This window comes from Saccopteryx bilineata, chromosome 5, assembly GCF_036850765.1.
Source record: "Saccopteryx bilineata isolate mSacBil1 chromosome 5, mSacBil1_pri_phased_curated, whole genome shotgun sequence".
Classification (NCBI taxonomy): Eukaryota; Metazoa; Chordata; class Mammalia; order Chiroptera; family Emballonuridae; genus Saccopteryx; species Saccopteryx bilineata.
In genome coordinates, this window is record NC_089494.1 from 2,798,766 (window position 1) to 2,821,713 (window position 22,948).

At 57.5% G+C, this 22,948-nt stretch overlaps 1 protein-coding gene across 1 annotated transcript in view; it reads right to left on the bottom strand.

Annotated features, from left to right (window-relative positions):
* The window catches only part of RAMP1 (receptor activity modifying protein 1), a 44,180-nt gene extending 28,776 nt beyond the window's left edge, over positions 1–15,404 (bottom strand). The window contains exons 1-2 of the mRNA XM_066279565.1: positions 14,992–15,404; positions 213–351 (exon numbers count right to left, since the gene is read on the bottom strand). Coding sequence (XP_066135662.1) covers positions 213–351; positions 14,992–15,043 — 191 coding nt within the window. The 5' untranslated portion in view covers positions 15,044–15,404. The remainder of the gene's footprint in view (positions 1–212; positions 352–14,991) is intronic.
* Between the last annotated feature and the right edge of the window lie 7,544 nt (positions 15,405–22,948).

Consider the following 22,948-nt stretch of genomic DNA (forward strand, 5'->3'; position numbering starts at 1 on the left):
AACATGGATGCCCCCGGCCCCTCTCTGGCCACATTCACCTGTCACTGGCCCCTCCTTCCCCCGTGATCTGTCCCCCACCCATGAGCACATTCTGTCACCCTGGACTGTGGTGAAGAACCTCTCACATGGTCTCCAGTGGAATCCGCTCTCCAGGTCCTGTGTCCCAAAGTGCCCCCAACCACGTCCCTCCCACAGGGGACACACCAACTCACTTGATGGTCTTGCCCCAGTCACACCACAGGGTCTTCCCGATGGCCTCCATGTCCATCGTGAACGGGGCGAGACAGAGCTCCCGGAGGAGGGTGCCGTAGTCAGCGTCCTGGCAGGCGGTGGCCATGAAGAGGTGAGGTACTGCAACGACAGTGTGTGGGGACCATCACCTCCGGCCCCAGCCCTGCCCACTCTCCCTGCCTTCCCAGCAAGCCAGGCTCTTCTGTCTGACACACAGGTCAAGGGCTCCAGTCCCAGGGACACCTCGGGGGTTGTGATGGGGTCTCCGATGAGTCCAGGGCAGGGCTGCCCTTCCTTTGCTGGTGGTGACCATCACTCATCCAATCCCTGAAGTGTTCCTGACACCTCCGCTTCACAGATGTGGAAACTGAGGCAGCGAGCATGACTCACTGGGGCTGGATGGACCCAGGCTCCTCACCCGTGATACCATAAGGCCTTGCCAGTGAGTGAGAAGGAAGAGGAGGAAGAGGAGGAGGAGGAGGAGGGGAGGAGGAGGGGGGAGGAGGATGTGGGGGGAGGGGGAGGGGGAGGATGGGAGGAGGGGGGAGGAGAAGGATGGGAGGAGGGGGAGGAGGAGGGGGGAGGAGGATGTGGGGGGAGGGGGAGGAGGAGGATGGGAGGAGGAGGGGGGAGGAGGAGAGGGGAGGGGGAGGGGGAGGAGGAAGGAGGGGAGGAGAAAGGGAGAAGGGAGGGAGGAGGAGGAGGAGTTGCCCATCCTGGGGTGGGGACGCAGCGGGACAGGGTCCTGATATTTACTAGTTATAAATGAGCTGACAAATGGTGACATGATGTGTCCTATCCTCCTGCCTTGGTAAATGCTCGATCAGAAAATAAAACCTGATGGTCAAGCAGTGCACTGGCAAATCAGAGCTCACTCATTTCCCCGAAGCCCCAAGCTGCTCCGGTGGGGGCTGGGCGGGTGGCAAGCAGTTCCCTGAGGCCCCACCCCCAGGTCCCCAGGTGTTCCCTTCCTCCTCAGACCTGGCTGCTCTGTCCCCCTCTCGTGGAGCGAGTGGGCCTGGTGTCCCTCCCAAACGCTGTTTAGCGTCAGGCTGCTGGCTCGCCGACTGCCCCCAGGCCATGCTGGGTCCTCTGCCCCGCGGCTCTGCCTGCCTCACTGAGATGCCCCTAATGAAGGCCACCTGTGGGACAGGTGACGTGCCAGGGCTCCCTGGTAGCTCAGGCGGCTCAGGCCCTGACTGAAGAAGGGACTGGAAGCCACCTGGCTGGCCTCATCAGAGGGTGTCCTCTCCAGTGGTCCCCACACTCTCACTATTCCAGGAATCGGCTGTCTCCCCACCAGGACGCCTTTCCCCGCAAACCCCAAACCCAGGTGTTGTCTGTGTCTGGCCCCCTCCCTTCCCCTTCTCCTCTTCCTCCTCCACCTCCATCTCCTCTCACACCCCTCTGGGGTCCCGCCGCCCCCAGCCCACTTCCTCAGTGCCTCCTCTCGGAGGGTAGAACATTTCCTGCTTCTCTGAGGACTGTCTGTGCCTCTCCGTCACCTCCCACTCTTTTCCCACACACACACACACGTCTCCTCGGGAGCTCTGCACGTCAATGTCCTTCGAATGAACCGACAGCGGCCCCCCGGCCTCATTCTGCATGGGTGTGCCGGGCGCGCGGAGGGGCAGGAGCCCAGCGGGCTCCCCTCCCGTTCTGGAAGGCTGGCTTCAGGGACCAGGACCATGAACGTGTGTCTCGGTCCAGACTTTCCGCTGCTCGCAGCAGAAACTGCTCGGGCTGACACGACACCGGTCAGACACGTTACAAGCTGGTGGTTCCCAAGGCCCCAGAGGGTCAGATGGTCCAGCCGGGCCAGTCCCCGGGGCAAGGCAGGGTGCCTCCTCTGGTCCCCAGCAGGGGAGTGCCACTGTCCCCTCGCCCTGGTAGGACGGAGCTCTGGGAGAGTGGGGGAGTCCCCCAGTCCACAATCCCCCCACCCCCGCCCGTGTGTTCATGTCAATTTCTCCTGCATTCTCTGGGCCACGGAGAACAGCCACCAATCAGCCCACGCTGCAGGCCGGCCCTGTCCTGCAGCCTCGGGGCTCACCCTGGGGCAGGACCAGTCTTTCCTCACCCCCTGTCTGCAGGGCCTGCCCTCCTGGCCTTGGTCACAGGCCCGTTCTGAGCTGGTCCACCTGGATGCTGCAGCTATACCTCTGCCTCCCGCGGAGGGACTCCTGTGCTGTGGGGTGGCGACCCCACTTTCCCCCTGTCCTGGGGGAGTCAGAGCCACATCATTCTCTTTGGATGAGGTCGGGCAAGCTGCCAGGGAGCCAGGGGACCACCCATGGTTCAGGGACAGAGAACAGCACCCTTTCCTAAACAAGCCCCATGTGGCTTCTGCCGTTGGAAAGAGAGATAACGTTACAGTTTTAAAACGGAATAAAACTGCCCGAAGTTTTAAAACCAGCTGTTTGGGTCCCCTTCCTGGGAGAGCGCGGATGGATTCCTTCGTCGCCCACGCCCACGTCTTTGAAAGGCCACGAGCAGAGGCGCTCCTCCTTCCTGCGAGTCAGGACAGGAGCCTTCCCCGCCGCGTGCGTCACTAGGAATCCAGAGAAACAGCCCGTCCCTCCACAGCAGGAGAACGTGGCTGGGATGAGGACAGGAGGTAGAGGAAGGTTGTGGGGGAGTCCCCTAAGGCGTAGTGACAGAGCGCCGGCCCCCCACGGGGCCCCTGGGCTCCAGGCCGCAGGAGCTGCGCTGAGACCTTCAGCATCTGGGTTTCCAAGGAGAGAGGCCCAGCCCACGGGCCTCCTGTTGCGCTGCCCTGGTCCGTGTCTGCACACGTGGAGGGGCGGGGCGTGGGGGTGGGGGCGGGGAGGGGGCGGGGTGGGGGTGGCGGGCACTGGCTGGCGCTGATTCCATGTTCATGGAGAGGGAACCACAGACACTCATCGTTCTCCTCCCAGAGCTGGCCTGGGGGGGGGGGGGTCGGGGGTCAGTAAACTGGGGGAAGGGCCCCCTGCTGGGAGGCTTGCTGGTCAGCGTGACCAGGCTGGGGACTAAAAACAGAGCCTCCTTTGGTGCCCTGACCTGAGGTGGGAGGCAGCTCAGGTGTCTCCGGGGACCCACCACATCCTTGACCTTCCAGGCAGGACAAAGAAGAGGCCTGTTCCCCTCTTGGCCACCGTTTATCTGAGAAGCGGGAACCCGCCCCGCTGGGTGGGCTCACAGGGCTGCTCTCCTGAGGCCGCGTTTAGGGAAGGGACCCTGCCTCGAAACGAGCGGCTACCCCTGCGAGGTTTTGGTGTGGGCCGCCCTCCCCAACTCACAGGACACTCAGACCCCTGGGGCCCAGCAGGGACAAAGGGGAGGGTGACAGGGAGATGACAGAAGGCATGGACACTTTCGGAGGTGGTGGCCATTGGTTCGCACCGTCTCGAGTTCACACGGGCGTACACGCGTGTCAGAACCCCACAGACTGTACACGCTGACACCCCAGTTATTCTGTGTCAGTTCCCCCTCTAGAAAGCTGTTTGACCCCAGTGAGTGTGAAGGAAGCGTCAGCGGCAGGTTATCTCTGTGTGGTGTCTTGGTGGGTGGTCTTTACCTTCTGTCTTCTGTCCCTGTGTTGTCCGCAGGTTAAAGACCATGCAGTTTATAAAATGTTATCTCCGTGCTCCCCGCCTACGTCCCCTAATCGTCACCGGAAAGAGCCTGCTGGGCAGGTTCTCGCTGCAGCCGTGAATCGTTTTCTGCCCAGCCTGCCAGGGCCAGCAGGCTGAGAACCGCTGGCTTCAAAGACCCCCCTGGTTCCTGCATCACGGGGAGCCACACGCTGCCTGATACCGAGCACCCAGAGAATGACGTAAACAGAACCTGGTTTGAACATGCTGCCCTCTGCCTTCCTCAGCCTGTCCTGAGAAAGGAAAACCAGAACCAAGACAACTAAGTGAAAACAGAAAATTCTGTCTAGTAAGAACTCCTGTGCACCCGTCAAAGCCCCGTGAACCATCACCTCCTCCACCCTGCATGGCCAGTCTCAGCAAGGACCAACGTGGTCAGCATCCCCACGTGGTCCCTGGGTGTCACACAGACCATCTTCTAGAACAAAGTCCCTGACATCCTCTGAGCGCTTCCCTTTCCCTTCCCCATCTTGGTGTCTCTGTTCCATGTCACACCCTCTCTCTTCAGGAAGCCCGTCTGCCCCCCACAAAGCTCACTGTCCCCAGCAAGAGCACCACCGTCCTGCTCTGAGCTCCCAGTCAAGGGTTGAGATAGAAAGAGGAGAAAGGCCTCCTGGACCCAGGGGCACCTTCACATGCCCCCACACGGCAGCTTGCTCCCATGAAGCCTTTGCCAACAGAGCCTGCTGACCATCACCTTATTGTGGTCCTTCTGGTCAGTTTCAGCCACTGTCCCCTGGCTCTGGCCCAGAGATGTTACACCCCTTCTCCCCTCCCTACCTTGAAGTATCTGTCTGCTCTGTGCTGGGTGTGGCCGACCTGTTAATGGGCTGCCCTGAGGCCACAAGAAAATGGGAGGCTAACTAAGGTAAAAAATCAAGTGATGTCCAAAAGGAGGGCAGCGGAGTCAGACAACATAAGACTAGAAATGACAACCTGCAGTAGCATCCTTGACAAAGCTAAACTTCATCTGAGAAGCCACGGGTGGCACCTCATACCCATCCGGATGCTACCACCAAAAAAAAACAAGAGAGAGGCCCTGGCTGGTTGGTTTAGCAGTCGAGTGTTGGCCCAGCATATGGATGTCCTGGGTTCAATTTCTGTTCCGGGCACACAGGAGAAGCGACCATCTGCTTCTCCACCCCTCCCCTTTCTCTCTCTCTCTCTCTTCATCTCCCACAGCCATGGCTCTAATGGTTTGGGCAAGTTGGCCCTGGGTGCTGAGGCCTCAGTTGATGAGCAATGGAGCAACAGCCCCAGATGGGCAGAGCATCACCCCCTAGTGGGCTTGCCTGGTGGATCCCAGTCAGGGCACATGCGGGAATCTGTCTCTGCCTCCTCTCCTCTCACTTAACAATAATAAAAAACGAAGACAGAGTAAGTGCTGGCCAGCGAGGCTGTGGAGAAAGGGCCCTGCTCTCCGTGGGTGGGCAGGTAAACAGTGCAGCTGCTGTGGGGAACAGTGGGGCACTTCCTCTAAAAGTTAAACATAGCATGACCACATGACCCAGCAAGTCCACTTCTAGATCCATGCCCCAAATATTTGAAAGAGTGTCCAAGATAGACATGGACACACCCACGTGTAGAGCAGAACCATTCACCACAGTCAAAAGATGGAAGCAACCCAGAAGGCATCCATCAACAGGTGAACACACCAAGGACGGTCCAGCTAGACAATGGAACATCACTCAGCTTGAAACAAGGAGGAAACCCCAGTGCAAGGACAATCCTTGAGGACATGATGCGGAGTGAGAGAAGCCTGCACAGGAGGACGCGAACTGTGTGCTCCCACTTCTGTGAGGTCCCCGGAGTAGCCCCAAGTCAGAGACGGCAAGCAGAACGGTGGTGGCCGCCGGCTGGGGGAGGGGAGGGGAAGGAGTGGGGTTTTTTTTGTGTTTTTTCTCTGTGTGATAGAGACAGAGATAGAGATAGAGACAGAGAGGGACAGATGGGGACAGACAGACAGGAAGGGAGAGAGATGAGAAGCATCAGTTCTTTGTTGTGGCACCTTAGGTGTTCATTGATTGCTTTCTCATATGTGCCTTGACTGGGGGGCTACAGCAGAGCGAGTGACCCCTTGCTCGAGCCAGCGACCTTGGGCTCAAGCTGGTGAGCCTTGCTCAAACCAGATGAGCCCGCGCTCAAGCCAGCAACCTTGGGTTTTGAACCTGGGTCCTCTGCATCCCAGTCCGACGCTCTATCCACTGCGCCACCTTGTAGTCAGACGAGAGTGAGTGTTTAATGAGGACAGAGCTTCAGTTTGGGAAGATAGAAGAGCTCTGGAGAGGATGGTGGTGACGGTGGGGTGACAATGTGAGCATACTTAATGCCGCAGAACAGTGCACTTAAAATGGTTATGATGGTCAAAATTTTATGTTGTGTGCCTTTTACGGCAGTTTTAACAAGCACTGAGTGGGGCAGGGGGTAGAGAGGTTTGCATTGTGACAACTAGTCGTGTGAACGCGCCTGGCAAGAATGTGGCCGCAGAGGATGGACAGAATCACAAAACCAGCTTCCACAGCCGATGGGGCTGGGAGACAGAAGTAAGTGAGGATGCAGAGGATCTGAGTAACGGAGTTCAGTGGGATGACCAGAACTCCGAGCTCTTTCCAAGGGCGGGGCCCTGCGCAGAGCGGGTGAGTCCCGCAGGGCCCGAGGGAGCCCCAACGCGCCTGCGTCCTGGCCGCCTGCCATCCGCTCCTGACGGGGCGGTAACACGAGCCAGCCGTGTCGGGGGAGCGCCCAAGGAGACCAAGCCACTGGGATTTTAAAACACTGGCTTCCAAATCATCCACGTGTTTAAGGGGAACTGAAAACCACAAGCACAGGAAACCCAGATGACTTCAACCTCGGGCACCGGGTGGAGGGACCATCCGGGGGGCGGCCACAACCCTGAGCCCCGGGACCGGCTGGCACGTTTCCTTCCTTCCTCGGTGAGAACAGAAACGAACAGACCCGGCCACCAAGGAAAAGGAGCTGGATCTCGTAGCAGAAAAGACGAATCACAGAGATAAACCACCGTCCGTTTCCGATCACGAAACAGCAGTCAAACATCAAGTCACGAAACAGGCCAGGGAGGGGCCGATGGCCACAGACGCAGAGAGGATCAGAAAAGTCAGATAATTATCTAGAGCAGTGGTCCCCAACCTTTTTTGGGCCACAGACCGGTTTAATGTCAGAAAACATTTTCACGGACCGGCCTTTAGGGTGGGACGGATAAATGTATCACATGACCGAGACAAGCGTCAAGAATGAGTCTTAGATGGATGTAACCGAGGGAATCTGTTCATTTAAAAAAAATAAAACATCATTCAGACTTAAATATAAATAAAACAGAAATAATGAAAGTTATTTATTCTTTCTCTGCGGACCGGTACCAAATGGCCCACGGACGGATACAGATCTACGGCCCGGAGGTTGGGAACCACTGATCTAGATCACAGGATGGATAAGATGGACAAATCCATAGGAAAATGGGAGGCTGGGTGGCTGCTGTCGGAAACAGAAAACCCAAGTGGACCAATAGCGGAGGGAGATGCTGAACGAGTTCTCAGTGGTCTGCGTCGCCGCCAACACAGAAGGGCCCGGCCAGGTGGTTCTGCAGGGGAAGACGAAGTTCCCTCAGCTCCTGGCGGAACGTATCGCCCACCCTGTGTCCACGCTGCCCTGGCGCAGACAGAGAGGACCAGAGGTCCCATGCCTTCTTTTGGGAAGATGACCCAACGCCGCTGATGAGACTCACGGAAGAAAGCGCAGAACAGCCTCACTCAGGAGCAAGGGAGCGAACCCGAAACACGCAGCCGTCAGCAGACCGCACTCCTCCCAGCACCGCAGGGGGTCACACCAGCAGACCCTGGTCTCCACCCGGGTCACCAGGTCCCCGTCTCACCACGGCCAGCAGCCCGCCAGCCACGGAGGGGGTGCACAGCTCGGCCAACGGCCACGTGAGACCCTAAGCGGCGCTTCCTTCGCATCTTGCAAACACACTTCACACACAGAAAGGAGGCGCCTTCTGTGTCCCTCGCCCACTGTCCCTCAGAAACAGAATTAAAAAGCCTCGAGCTCAGGCCGGGTGGCTCAGTCGGTTAAAGCTTTGTCCTGAGATGCCAGGGTTGCGGGTGCGATTCCCCAGTCAGGGCACACACAAGAATCAGCTGATGAGTGCATCAACAGGTGGAGCAACAAGTCAGTGTTCCTCTCTCTCCCTTCCTCTCTAGCGCTAGAAATCAGTAAGTGCAAAATTAAAAGTCAGTAAACAAAGACATAAACAAAGCATCTTATCCAAAAAAGCCGGAAGGCTTCAGGTTTGTGGCCCCCCACCAGGAGAAAGGCCACTGGGCCATCCCTCTCCAGCAGGCTCCTCCACCGCAGCCCGCGCAGGGGACCCCCATGAAGAGTCAGGACCCGGAGGCGCTGGGCGGTAGGCCTGCCTTCCTTGCAGGTGACCCATCGGCAAAGCCAAGGGGGGGGGGACGGAGCAAGAAGCAAGCTCCGTGGGAAGCTCGGTCCAGGGAGACAGCCAACCACAGAAGCTCGGTCCAGGGAGACAGCCAACCACAGAAGCTCGGTCCAGGGAGACAGCCAACCACAGAAGAGAGGTCCAGGGAGACAGCCAACCACAGAAGAGAGGTCCAGGGAGACAGCCAACCACAGAAGCTCGGTCCAGGGAGACAGCCAACCACAGAAGCTCAGTCCAGGGAGACAGCCAACCACAGAAGAGAGGTCCAGGGAGACAGCCAACCACAGAAGAGAGGTCCAGGGAGACGGCCAACCACAGAAGCTCAGTCCAGGGAGACAGCCAACCACAGAAGAGAGGTCCAGGGAGACAGCCAACCACAGAAGAGAGGTCCAGGGAGACGGCCAACCACAGAAGAGAGGTCCAGGGAGACAGCCAACCACAGAAGAGAGGTCCAGGGAGACAGCCAACCACAGAAGAGAGGTCCAGGGAGACAGCCAACCACAGAAGAGAGGTCCAGGGAGACAGCCAACCACAGAAGAGAGGTACAGAAAGGAGCCTCCTCCTCTTCCAGCAACAACTATGCAGTTAGAACACAGACCAGGGGAAAATATCCCACTCGCAGGAGGAAGACACCCCCAAACACGTCCCACTCATCACAGTCACAGCCCCCCCCCCCCCACACACAAAATTCCTAGAAAAGGAACAAGTCCTCTGCAGGAGGACAAAGGTCAAAGACGGCCGTTTCTAGAACAGGTGGCCTTGGCATCCTTCTCCCCATCAGTCGACGAGCCAGTGCCATCGCCATCCAAACCCCAACAGACATGCAGCACAGAAACGGGCATTCCCAACGACGACGAGCCGAACCTTTTTATGTTGTTTACACTCCCCAGACCATCCCTCCCATCTGGGGTTCTCACCCCACACTCTCCCGACCACACCTCTCTTCTTGTACGGACGCCTGCCTCCCTGCTGCTGTCCCCCCTCCCCCGAGTGTCCAAGGGGACATGGCCGCCGTGGACGACGGGGCTGCCAGCTTTAGTCCGTAAAAACACAAGATGCCCAGTTAAAGCTGAATGTCAGATAAACAATTTCCTTTTTTAAGGATAAGTATGTCCCCAATATTGCATGAGACATACTTATACTGAAACAATTTGTCATTGATCTGAGATTTGAATTTGGGGTCCTGGGTCTTACCCAGCAGCCCCAGCTCCAGTCTCTCTGCCCGGGCCAGGAGCCTGGCTGACCTTGACCATGCCCCCTTACTGCCTGGGCCCAAGGCCACCGCCATCCTGCAGTTTCACTTCTGGGATCTCCATTCCTTCCATGTCAGTCCTCCGCCCTCACGCCACCCAGCCTGCCTTCCTCACTTCTTCCTGCCCCAGCCTGTACGGCCAAGTACCCCCTGGCTTTTAAACTAAACACCCATCACCCCGTTTGATACCCTGTGGGGCTCCCCTTTGCCCTTGGAATGATCTTGGAGCTGACTGCCTTGGTCCAGAGGATCGGGTCCTCCGGCCCAGCCTGCGGTCAGAATGTTCCCCAACCCCGCCGGGCCCACTCACAAAGGCTTCCAGAAAGTTCCACGAATCAGGACCTTTGCATAACCACCCTGGGATCTGGGACTCTTCCTTTCGGGCTGAGGCCCCATCCCCGCCCCCAGCTCTGTGTCCTTAGCGTGTTTCTTCTGCACACGTGACACCGTTTAGGTCCCTGTGTGCACGGGAGCAGGGCTTCTCGCTGGTGCTGGGCCATCCATGCTCTGTGTGGGGGCTGTCCCGCGCTTCTACCTCCTAGAACCCCTCCCAGTCGTGACAGTCTGGGTGAGCCCTTGTGTCTGAGTCTGAGGCAGAGAAGGTCCCAGGAGAAAGTTAAGTGCACCTCCCCATACCCCCTTATCCGGCCGTCAGCCTTCCTTCCTCCCACACAGGGACCCACGGAACCTCCCAGAGGTAGAAAGCGCACACGCAGAGCAAGCCAACCTGGTGTCAACGTCCCTGCATTTCTGTTTAAGTGACTGGTTTCCTAGACCTTTTCCTGGGGACATGCGGCTTTGCTGGGTGACGCGGGAACTGCTTTTATTTCTACTGGCAGTGACCACACGGCGGGCATTCGGGTCCGATCACATGCTTGTCAATTGCTGCCTTTTGCCTTCCCAGGTGACGACGTCTGGCTCAGGACCCTCCTGGTGAGCTTCGCGGGTGGGTGTGGGGCGTAGAGGCCTGGGGAGCAGGGTGGGCACCGCCCAGGCCATGGGCGGGGTCACTACTTCCTCACCCCTCGGTGGCCAGCAAACTCTGCGCTCACACAACAGTTGCTGCCAGGAGGGACCCAGAAGTGCTCTGACCTGGGGTCCAAGCATGTCTCACGCAGGGGACACTGCTGCTATGATGTGAGGGAGGCTTTGAGAGGACCTGCAGGGGGCGCAGGAGAGGGTCACCAGCCCAAGGGAAGTCTCCCTGAGGCGAAGGGATATCTGCAACGGGTGGAGGTGGTGTGGCCGGGCCGGGCTTGGGGGGCTGCCGGACAGCCAGCAGAGGGCAGAGTGGAGGTGGGCCAGGTGGGAGCCAAGGGCGGCGGGGGTTCTGGTTTCTGGTCCTGCAGAATCCACGTGGGAACCCGCATGGGAGAGGGGAGCCATCAGAAAGCCAAAGAGAGGAGGCACTGTGAGCCCTCAGGAGGGTAAGTCAGAAGGTCTTGGCTGTGACACTCACCCAGGTCTCCGGGGCCCCGGGGCCCTGCAGAGTCTTGGCTGGTGTGGACCCAGGACCCTGCACCCACTAAGCTGCTCAGAATGGGTGCTTCCAACGAGAAGGGAAGTGATGCCCTCTGACGTGAAGGAAAGTACGAAAACTGAACAATCTCTGGGAAAAGCCGCAGCTTGTCCATGGACAACAATAACTTCATTATGTTAAAAAGAACAAGTGCTTGTTTAGGTTGGGAGTCCTCCTGTCCTGCTGTGTTGACATAACCCTTCTCCCCGAGAACAAAGGAGTTCTCTGGAAGCCTTACCCAGCCCCAGGTCGCCCTGTCCTGCAGGGAGGGAGGGCTGTGACAAGGCTGTCCCTCAGGGGACTGGGGGTGGGGGAGCTGGGGGCTGAAGGGCACCTCCGGTGTGGTGGGCGGGGGACAGGGCGGAGTCCTGTCTGCATCGGGCTGTCCTTTTGCTCCCAGGAAGAAGGAGCAGGGCAGAGGCAGGTGGCACAGGTCCGGGGCGGGCGCTGAAGCCACAGAGGCCACCTTGGTTACCACCCCTTCTCCCTCATCCTAGTTCCTGATCATCCTTCTCGCTACAGCGGCTCCTCCTTCAGCAGGGCTTCCTGGGGTCCCAGCTCAAACACGGTGGGGGTCACAGGGCTGAAAAGTCTACCCTACGGGCTCAATGACCGAGGGGCTTCAAAGGTGTCTGGAGAGCTCTGTCTAGTCATAGACGGGTGTCCCCCTGCCCCTCCGTGGCACACAGGGTGGACGGGTGTCCCCCTGTCCCTCCGTGGCTCACAGGGTGAATGGGGGTCTCCAGCCCTCCATGGTAACAGGGTGGACGGGTGTCCCCCTGCTCCTCCATGGCTCACAGGGTGGACAGGTGTCCCCTTGCCCCTCTGTGGCTCACAGGGTGGATGAGTGTCCCCCTGCCCCTCCGTGGCTCACAGGGTGGACAGGTGTCCCCTTGCCCCTCTGTGGCACACAGGGTGGATGGGTGTCCCCCTGCCCCTCTGTGGCACACAGGGTGGACGGGTGTCCCCCTGCCCCTCTGTGGCTCACAGGGTGGACGGGTGTCCCCCTGCCCCTCCGTGGCTCACAGGGTGGATGGTGTCCCCCTGCATCTCCGTGGCACACAGGGTGGACGGGGGTCTCCAGCCCTCCATGGCACACAGGGTGGACGGGTGTCCCCCTGCCCCTCCGTGGTTCACAGGGTGGACCATGGCAGACCCAGCTGAGAGGAAAGAGAGTTTGCTGCAGCAGAAAACAGATGGAGCAGCCTGGGTCCCATGCCCTCCTTGAGACAACCCTGGTGGCGGGCCAGGGCCCACTGAGGGTAGAGCCAACCATGGCAGGTGGAGCTCGGGAAAGACTGGGCTCTGTGCCCGACGGAGGGGCCGCTGGATGCCAACCTGCCAGCCCCCGCTCTTGGGGGCTGAAACCTACACCCCACGGGGGCTCCCTAATCACACTCATCACACTCCGGCAGGCAGATGCCGGGATGAACGGAGTGGGGGCTGTGGAACTGGTTCGTTCTGGGGAACTTCGGGAGGAAGAGACTTTCCTGGGGAGCCATCTGCCTGCGCAAACAGTTGTAACTCAACATTCCCTTGACGCGTTGCTGACCCCCACGTCCATGCGGACGTGAAGGTTTCTCAACAGCCCTGGCCTGGGACGGACCGTATGCACACTGACTGGCGTGCGCCCGTGGAAGGGAGACGAGAGTCCAGAGACTTCCCCCTGCAGGGAGAGCAAACAGACTCACTGAGCGGACGAGCAAACAAGACTCCTTCAGATCTGGGCTCCGGGACTGGCGCTGCCCCGCCCCCCAAAGCCGCATGGCAATCTGAAGTCGTCACACACACACTGCAGTTTCCTGTGGTGTCCCAGGAGGTGACAGTCACACTGTCAGGGAGTTCAACGATCACAGCAGCCCCCAGCATGACCCCAGGGGCGTGCTTCCCAGGTCAGAGGTCAGAGGAGCTCACACACGTCAGTGGAGGGGGCAGCTTTCCTAAGAGGAGGTGGGATCGTGACTTCTGAGGCTGACGACGCAGTCACCCAGCATGGCCCTGGGTCCGTCGGGACACGTCCTCTGTTTCTGATTGGTGAAAAGCTTCCGGGGCTACATGCAAAACTTCCTCAAAAACCAGGGGCCCCTATCAGAGTCTCCTGGAAACAGAAGCAGGTTTGCAAAGCCCGGAGCAAAAGGAAATCATAGGAATAGTGAGAGGTTAGTAATAACCCCGCAAACTGAAGACGCATGGTAGCCTGGTTGTAAAACCGCTTACAGAGTAAGTTCCTGAACCGATGGCCCAGCACACTTAAAAAAAATTCCACATGCCATTGTGGGCCGCAAGGTCTCTATCTCCAAGGAGATCTGGCTCACGCTCCAATCTCGGGAAGAAAACAGCGTGTGCTCCATATTCTACTAATTACCGCTGGGCTCCGTGACCTGAACTTACTGATAACCTCGTAAAGTTGTGTTTATTTTCTCCAAGATACAACATGAGCCAGACCCCTCGGAATAACTCAAGATGACAGGACTTTGGACTTCCACCAGAACCTGTATCTCTTTCTTGGTGAACAAAGGAAGGTCGTTCTCTTGTGGTCATGACGTAGCGCATTATGTACGCACACTGTAGAGGGGGCAGCTTCTGCACACCAGGGGGGAACATTTAGATACGTAAGAAATAAAAATTAAAATAGAAAAGGACACAGCCCAGCTCCCTGCCTTGCTCAAGAGGAATGTGCATTTCTTAGGAAACCCAAACAGTAAGTTCCATGTCCAGCCAAACGGATCCTAACACAGGAGAAAAGAATAATATTAAGATCCGGCTCCTCACACAGCTTCAGCCAAAACCCTTAAGTGGCCAGCTCAGTTTTCAGATGATATTATATTGATGCTAAGGGTTTCCTGCAGCCCTGCAGATCTGACACTCCTTGGCGAGGTTCACAGATAGCGAGACCTGGAATTGGACCGCGCCCAGGCGGTCCGTGGCCCCTCTGCTATAGTGATGTGGCCAACTCCAGGATAATTGTGTTGCCCCCAGGTGTGTGTGTGTGTGTGGTCTCCCCTTCCCTAAAACCAGCAGGAGCTTCTGACTACTATAGCACGGTTTCCTGGGGAAGGCCAAAGGCCCAGTAAGGGCAGTGGGGGCCTTCCTGGGGCCAGTGGAGTCTTCCCCTTAATAAATGAACTATTTGGTTTTTATTAAGAGGCACCTGAATACACAAAGTGAGTCCGATAGCTAAAGCCTTAGTTTAAAAAGGTTTCTTAGCATTTTATGAAAATGGTGGGCAAGGAAGTCCTCACCGGGTTTCAGCTTAGCCTCTCTCCCAAGGAGGAAGCTCAGCACCTCCTGCAGCTCCGCGGGAGTCCCTTTGAGAATTTCGATTAGCCAGAAGCACCGAGGTGTCCGGCAAGCGAACAAAAGGAGCTGGACATGTCCCCAGGTCCGCTGCCGGCCCCACTTCTGCAGAGACATCCCTGGGAGGTTTATTTGCAAACCAGCAACCGCTCTATGTTCCAGTCAGCGTTTCCCTTTCTTCGCTAATTTCTAGAGAAAGGGATCTATCTGATCGCCACATATGCGCGCTGTCCGGTGCCCGCCGACCCCACGCGGTACCCACCCCCGGTGGCGAAGGAAGCCGGCGCCGCGGGTCCCGCAGCTGAGCGGGGACGCAGAGGTTCGCGTGCGGGACGCGCGTCCTAGTTTTTCTCCTGAAAAACAGCGAGCCCCCGGGTACGGGGGCAGCTACCCCGTTCCTCTCGGAACTCCCCCGCCCCGCGATGCGCCCCCCACCCACCCAAGCTGCCGCGTATCCCAGAGGGTGGCGCAGCTCTGCGCGGACCCCTCCCGCGTCCCGGGGCCACCCGCGAGCCCGGGCCGCTGCGCCCAGACAGCCCGCCAGCCGCGGGGACGCTCAAGGGGCGCACCCGATGCGGCCGGGACCGGCCCTACTCACCCAGGAGCAGCCAGAGGCCGCGCCGCGGGAGGCCGCTCAGGCCCGGGGCCATGGCGCGTGCTGCCGAGCCGAGTCCGCCCGCCGCGCGCCCCGCCGAGGTCTGAGCCGCCGCGGCGCCGAGGGCGGGGGCGGGGGCAGGAGCCGGCGGGAGGCGGCCCGTCCGGCCGGGCCCGCGGTGGCTCCCTGGGGGGTGAGCGCCTCCGAGAGGGGAGCGGGGCGCGCCAGCACCTGCCTCCGGGTCGCCCGGGGGAGGCCAAGGCTGCGCCCGCCGGAGGACCCGCCCCGCGTGAGCCCGGCCAGGGGAGGGCTGCTCCCGAGGGGGAGCGTGGCGCGGAGTCTGTGGGACCCTCCCCGGGAGCCGCGCCCTCGGGATCCAGGGGCAGCCGGGCCCTGCAGCTGAGGCACCGGCGCTCCAGAAATGTTCGCTGTACAAGTGAACAACTTCAAAACTAGGCATGGGCTTAGAACCCTTCCGTCTGGTCCCAACCGGGGCGCCAGGTTCTGGCCACTCCCGCGTGGGGCGGTGAATGAGGTGGGAGGTGGTGTTTGTATTGCAAAAGGCCAAGACCACCCTTCCGCTCCCACCCCTCCCCCAAGGCGTGAACCTCGGTATCCCAGGAGGACAAGCCAGCTTGGCACGTGGGGAGGTTCACAGTAATCAAAAAAGGACACAGGGACCGTGAGGATCTGGAGTCAATACTGAGACCTGCGGGATGAGGAAGGCCTGGACACGGGGTTGGGGGGGCAGGGCAACAGGAACCCACAAAGGTCCTGGGCCAGAAGGGACAGGGCTCTTTGTGGGGCTGCAAGGTGGCCCTCAGGGACTTGCTAGTTAGGATGGGTGGTGAGAGGCTGTGAGGGCCTTGGGCCGAGTTCCCACTCTGAACTCATGTAGAAGGATGGCGGCCTCAGATCTGCCCTGCAGAGGACCCCTCCCGCGTCCGAATGGGGAGAACTGATGCGGGGAGTGGGGGGATGGGGGGTGGCGAGAAGCTTGGGTGTACGCAATTATGGCGACTGGAGAGGGGCTTCCTGGGGTGACCGAGAGCCCTGGGGGAGCCTGCAGGCGGGGCAGGTTTCCTGCGGCAGGTCTGACAGGGAGCCCTGAACTCCGGGGGCACGATGTTGGGCCGCTGAGCTGGCCTGGCTGTCAGACCTCACCTAGTGGCTGGGTCTCCCCTCGTAGTGGTCCCTTCTTGTCACAGTCTAGTCCCAGGAGAACACTGAGCAACTGAGTCAACTTATGCTCCTGCTCATGAACCACTGCTCTTGGTGCAGAGGCCGCATCACGGTGGCTGGAAAGGGCAGTGCCTAGCGTACAACCCTGTGGACTGAATGAGCCTTGCCTTTTTCGGTGCTAGACGCAGGGGAACAGCGCCACCTGCTGTCAGTTTGGAGAACAGGAGGCAGCTGACCGCCAGGTGGACACCCATCCATTCTTCTGAACACAGGTGGAGAGGACACTCCGGGCCAGCATGCCTATGACCTGGGGGCCGCAAATGTCTTGAGTGAGGGGTCTGCGTCAGGTGGTGGGGTTAGCACGTGCTCTCTTGACTTGAGGCCGTCTTCCCACGTTGGGTGGCCTGGCCTCCCATTTTATTCATTGAACAGACATTTGAGTCCTCACTACGTGTAAGACTGTGCTAGTAGACAACACAGGTCCTGCCCTTCAGCAGGGGAAGCTGGGGAGGGGAACCCCGAGGATTTCAGTGACGACATGTGCATCTCGATACAGGGAGCACACGCACTGGTGCGCCTGCTCGGCTGAGGTGTGCGAAGTCCTGAGGGCCGGGGGGAGAGGACGGCACAGGGGACTGTGGGCCAGTGCAGGGACCACGCCACACGAGGCCAGGGGAGATGACCAGTCCCCTGTGAGTCCCGTGCGAGGTGACAGCCGTCACCGGGAGACACGCCCTCCCCACCAGGCCAGCCGCACCCCCACACACCCGGTCCTCCTGTGCTTGCAGCAGCCCCGGCAGGGGCCCACTGCTACCTTCTCTCTTTGAAGTTCGACCACAAGGAGCTGGAGGCGAGGTCGGAGGGAAGCCTTTTGCCTTGTCTTCTGTTTCTCCCCCCACCCCACCCCACAACACATGCACCTCTAACAAGACAAAATGCATTTCTCAAGTTCACGAGCTTTGCAAGTTCACAACTCTTGGGAATACCAAAATGGGGAGTACACACACTGTGGCTCTTTCTCTATGAGTTTTTATATCTGCACCCCGGGCCTGCATAAGAGATGCCCCAGTAATAACTATGGGCCCCCCACTAAGAGCTGACAGCCCCAGCCCCATTCTGTCTGATGTATCTAAGAGGTAGCACAAGAAAGCGTCCCTCTCCCGGGCGTCTGCGTAGAGATGCACAGGGTCAAACGATGGAAGAGAAGAGGAAGTGGCCAGACGCTTTCCTGTGTACACAGCAGGACTAAAGACACAACCTGGGTAAGTCAACACTACTAAGAATTCTAAATTAAGATTTCTCTTTCCACTCATGATGAACTAATAGGGACTAGACAGAACTGGACAAGGCAGATAAAACCCGAGTTGTGCCACTGGACCACAGGGCACGCAGGGAGCCCAAACAGGGCCCGGGCTCGGGGTGGAGGGTACGGCGGGAGTCCCGGGAGGGCCGGCAGCCAGCGCGGGGCAGGCTGTGGAGGACTGAAGAGAGCCGCGGAGGAGCCTGCTCCTCAGCCTCAGGCTGACCTGTCCATGCCCGCCCGTAAGGACCCTCTCCAGGGGGTGACAACGCACACCAGGAAGCTGCAGCGCGGGGCCAGGAGCAGCTGCAACTCCCACCCCGCACAGCGGAGACCGTGAGGTCAGCAGAAGGTCCGCGGAACCAGGAGGACGCCGCCTCTGTAGCCGGGAGAAAGCAGAGGCGGCACTGGCTGCCTGCCACTGCTTAAAAGCAAGAACCAGCAGGAGCAATGAGTTCCAGGCCGCTCCCACACCCCCGAACAGACTTTAAAAGGTAAAACAAGACAACTTCACACAGCCTAATAGATGTGTAACCGCTGTCCCGTCAGACCACAGTGTGTGACTGCTGTGACAGTTGTTCCTTGCACCTATACACTCAAGCATGTCAATGAATCCCAAGCACAAGAATCATGAAGAAACATCACAACCCACTGCTTAAACGCAGTAATCAGGAGCACACCATAAACACCTATGGTTTTGTAAAAGCCCCTCGGTCCTGAGGAGCACTCACGGGGAGAGCCCTGAGGGGACCGTGCGAGGCAGTGAGGAACAGCTCGTCCCCAAAGTCCTGAAGGAAAACACACCACCTGTTCTGAGGATGGTTTTCAAAGGGGGTTCAGCTTCAGTCACTGTCAATGACAACTCCAGTGGCCGGAGAGAGAACAGGTCTACACGCAAGCAGGCAGTTCTGTGCTGCATGCACGGCCCCTGGGGGGGGGGGGGCACGCACAGCCAGCTGGTGGGAGCTCAGGGGTGCGGCCCCACCAGGTTCCAGCTTCGCCAGGCCCCCAAAGGTCTAACAGCGAGAACCAAGACACGAGAGGGTATCAGGGGAGCACCGTCATGGCATCGCTTCCTGTTTCCCCAAATCAGACAGAAGTGAACAGTAAATTTCCCCAAAAGTATGCTGTCAGCATCACTTGGTGAATTGTAGCTGCATTCACTTAGTAAGAGAACAGCTGCCCCACGCCGGCATGTGACCTCATGCCCCGCCCCACGGCCACACTGAGCAAAGGCAGACGGGAAAACTAGAGGCAGAGAGGGAAGCTAGCCAACGGGCCTGAGGGTGGTGTGCAGCCACCACCAGAAAGGTTCATTCTGAACATCCTGGGTAAGAAAGTCATCTTAAGAACATCCCAACATGTGGCCCTGGCCGGTTGGCTCAGTGGTAGAGCGTCGGCCTGGCGTGCAAGGGGTCCTGGGTTCGATTCCCGGCCAGGGCACACAGGAGAAGCGCCCATCTGCTTCTCCACCCCTCCCCCTCTCCTTCCTCTCTGTCTCTCTCTTCCCCTCCCGCAGTGAGGCTCCATTGGAGCAAAGATGGCCCGGGCACTGGGGATGGCTCCTTGGCCTCTGCCCTAGGCGCTAGAGTGGCTCTGGTCGCAACAGAGCGACGCCCCAGAGGGGCAGAGCATCGCCCCCTGGTGGGCGTGCGGGGCCGGGTGGATCCCGGTCGGGCGCATGCGGGAGTCTGTCTGACTGTCTCTCCCCATTTCCAGCTTCAGAAAAATAGGAACATCCCAACATGGTAGGAATGAATAGAAGTCCAGTCTACCCTGAGCGACTATAGAAACCACTGTCCATGTATGAACTACGGAGCCCCACCCTGAGACACGTTACAGATACGTGACCACGCTGAAGGGCACCAGGAGTGACACAGCCTAAGTCGGCCCAGAAACCATTCTGACGGCACACAGCAGGGCTAGAGACAGAAGGGCCCTCTAGAACAGGGCACGCCAAGTAGGAAATGTCCCTCAGCAGGCTCAGCAATGCTGGGCGTTTCTGTGCGCACGAGGACAAACACACCAGCAGGCACAAGTGTGCAGCCTGCACGGACAAACACACACACACGGAGCCCCCAAGGTCCGCCGGGAGGGCCCAGGGCCAGCCCCAGTGGCCGTGGGCACAGCACTGACCAGATCTTGTTTCTGAATAGCATTCTCCAGTAACAGGAAATGGAGCTTGAAGGAGGAGAGATGGATTCCAGGGCTTTGGCAGGACGTATAGGACATGAGCCTAAAATAGCCTGAGGTCAGAAAATAAATACCTGGCAAAGGATGGTGACTTTCAAGACACAGAGCCCAAGCTGAGTAAGTTCCAGTGGCTAACGTTGAACGTGAGGGACAAGTTAAGCAACAACAGTTCTCCATTTTAGCTCCTAGAACAGAACTCAGTGAGTCCACACTGGTATCAACAGCTGAGTAAGCAGGGAAGAAGGGACAGCTTTGCATTCAAGAATTCTAATACACGGAGAAGGTTACAGAGAAACACAAGAAGAGTTGCAGGCAAGATGCTAAAACCAGTGACCAAGTTTTAGGAGAAACAGGTAATTGCATATGATCCAAACTTTCCCTCAATCACAGGAAAAAGGACTCTGTAGTGGGGACCCAGCAGAGGTAACATCACCCGTGACAGATATTCATTACCCGCATACAGACACTGGGGACACGGCACTTCTAGGCCCTCTCGTGAAGTACAGACACAACCTGTCTCACCAGCGGAAAGCAGCTGATAAGTGAACGTCAGGAGGCATTCCACAAAACAGCCAAGCAGGGCTCAAAGCCTCGAGGTCATGCCAGACAGAAAAATCCTAAGAGCTGTCACAGGCTGCAGGGGATGAAGAAAACAGTCACTCCATGCAATGTGGGACACCAGATGAGAGCCTGGGGTGGCGGGAAAGAAGAGGCAGGGGAGAAACTGGCGCGATTCAGATCTGCGGCCAGCAGCACTGCACCAGCGTGCTTCCTGGTGCTCACGATTTTCCTGTGGCCACGTAACTGTTCACATCCGGGGAAGCTGGATGAAGGCATACGCGAACTCTGGACTGTTTCTGCAACTGTTGTGCAAGTTTAAAGCTGCTAAGGAATTGCTAATCACTCAGCCTAGTGTGTCCATGTGCAGGGAGGGGGCTCATTTCCGGGCTGTCACCAGGGCAGCTTAGCTGCCCCTGCTTTGGGCTTGAGCTAGTTTGAGTTGTTTTATCATCTGTAATCAGGAGCCCCCTAACATGCTATTGATACATTATGGCCTGCTTCATTCTAGAAATAGAGGCAGGTGACAGACATTCCCATAAGATAAAAAATGCCTTAGAATAAGAGCGGGCACACAGCAAAGCCAGGGTGGTGGTGCTGCCCAGACGGGCGCACACGGCACAGCACTGGGCGGCAGTGGGCCTGGCTGCCTGCGCTTGCTTCGGTTCTAGCGGAGCTGGGTAGCGCTTTGCTTCGGGCCATGATCTTCTCCAGCCTCTGGGCTCCCTCATTCCTTGCTTCTTCCCATTCCTCCATCTTCAAAGCCAGAAGCACTGCATAGCGTCCTTATCAAAGCACCCTCCTCCGGCTCTTTCCCACCCCCCAGATAATCCAGGGTCATCTTCCTGTTTCAACATCAGCTGATCAGCAATCTTACCCAATTCCACAAACAACGCCCTTTCCCAGGTGACACATCCACAGGCTGAGGGATAAGGACAGGACCGGGTGGAGGGCCATTATTCTGCTGACCACAACAGCTAACACATAAACATTTCACTCTGAGCCAGGTAAGTCCCTGCTAACAAGTAGCAATGACCAATAATGAAGCAGTCAGGTCAACGTGTGCAGCACTGGCTGGAGAACAATTCCTCTGAGCAGAATCAAACCTGTTCCAGTGACCTTCTCAGTTACACCTACTACCCCCTCTGACCACAAGTAACACTGGCATCAGCCAGAGCCAACTGGGAGGTTTTTGTTCCAGTTCCTGTGACCGTCTCAGGGCACTTAGAATATTCCAGGTCTCTGGCTCTCCAAACACAATCACCTGCATGTTCTAGTAATTTAGTTGATATAGCTAAATGCTCCCTGGTGTCCAATAACACAGTATGGGAGAAAAAACTGAGCAATAATGTGTTAAGATTATCTGAATCTTTGGCCCTGGCCACTTGGCTCAGTGGTAGAGCATCAGCCCAGCATGTGAAGTCCCAGGTTTGATTCCCAGCCAGGGCACACATGAGAAGCATCCATCTGTTTCTCCACCCTTCCCCCTCTCCTTTCTTTCTGTCTCTCTCTTCCCCTCCCGCAGCCAAGGCTCCATTGGAGCAAAGTTGGTCCGGGCACTGAGGATGGCTTCATGGCCTCCGCTTCAGGTGCTAGAATGGCTCCGACTGCAATGGAGCATTGCCCCAGCTGGTGGGCATGCCAGGTGGATCCCGGTTGGGCACATACGAGAGTCTATCTCCTCACTTTTCACTTTAGAAAAAAGTATCCGAATCTTCACTAGTCCATATTTCAACCTTATTTAATGTTAACTCTGAATGCAGCTTTTTTTTTAAAATTTTTTTTCCATTTTTCTGAAGTTGGAAACGAGGAGGCAGACAGACTCCCACATGCGCCCGACCAGGATTCACCCGGTATGCCCACCAGGGGGCGATGTTCTGCCCCTCTGGGGCGTCGCTCTGTTGCATCCAGAGCCATTCTAGCACCTGAGGCAGAGGCCACAGAGCCATCCCCAGCGCCTGGGCCATCTTTGCTCCAATGGAGCCTTGGCTGCGGGAGGGCTAGAGAGAGACAGAGAGGAAGGAGAGGGGGAGGGGTGGAGAAGCAGATGGGCGCTTCTCCTGTGCGCCCTGGCAGGGAATCGAACCCAGGACTCCTGCACGCCAGGCCGACGCTCTACCACTGAGCCAACCAGCCAGGGCCTCTGAATGCAGCTTTTTAATATAAATAATTTAACATGTATAAAATATTTCCACAATTTTAGGATTCTACTAATTTAATGTATGGCTGAAACCAATGAGACTTGTTTCATTTAATACAGTTTAAAAGTTTTTTTTTACATTCTGGAACCCAATTCCTGATAGACATTTGAGGTAAATCTGGTAATAACAAAAGACAAATTAATACACGAAACAAAACAAAAACTCGTCTAGAAAGGAGAACTTTGAAACACTGATTGAGGTGTGGCCTCACTGTCCCCAGCTATCCCACTTAAACACGGGGGTCAGCTTCCACTTGGGAAAAGCTGTGACCCTGCAACCAGCAGGCAATGGACAGACGTGAACACATCAGACATACATGTTAAATGGGCAACTTTTATTCAAATGATATTGATTCAATAGTAAATACTCTAAATATTTTAAACATTTGAAGAACACGTATACTTAAAATGTATACCTCATTAATAATAATAATGCATCTTTAAACAGTATGTTACTTTAAAAAAGAAATTAAAGAAATGTATGATAGGACATAAAAGTTGGACTCTGAAAACTGTTCCAATGTACA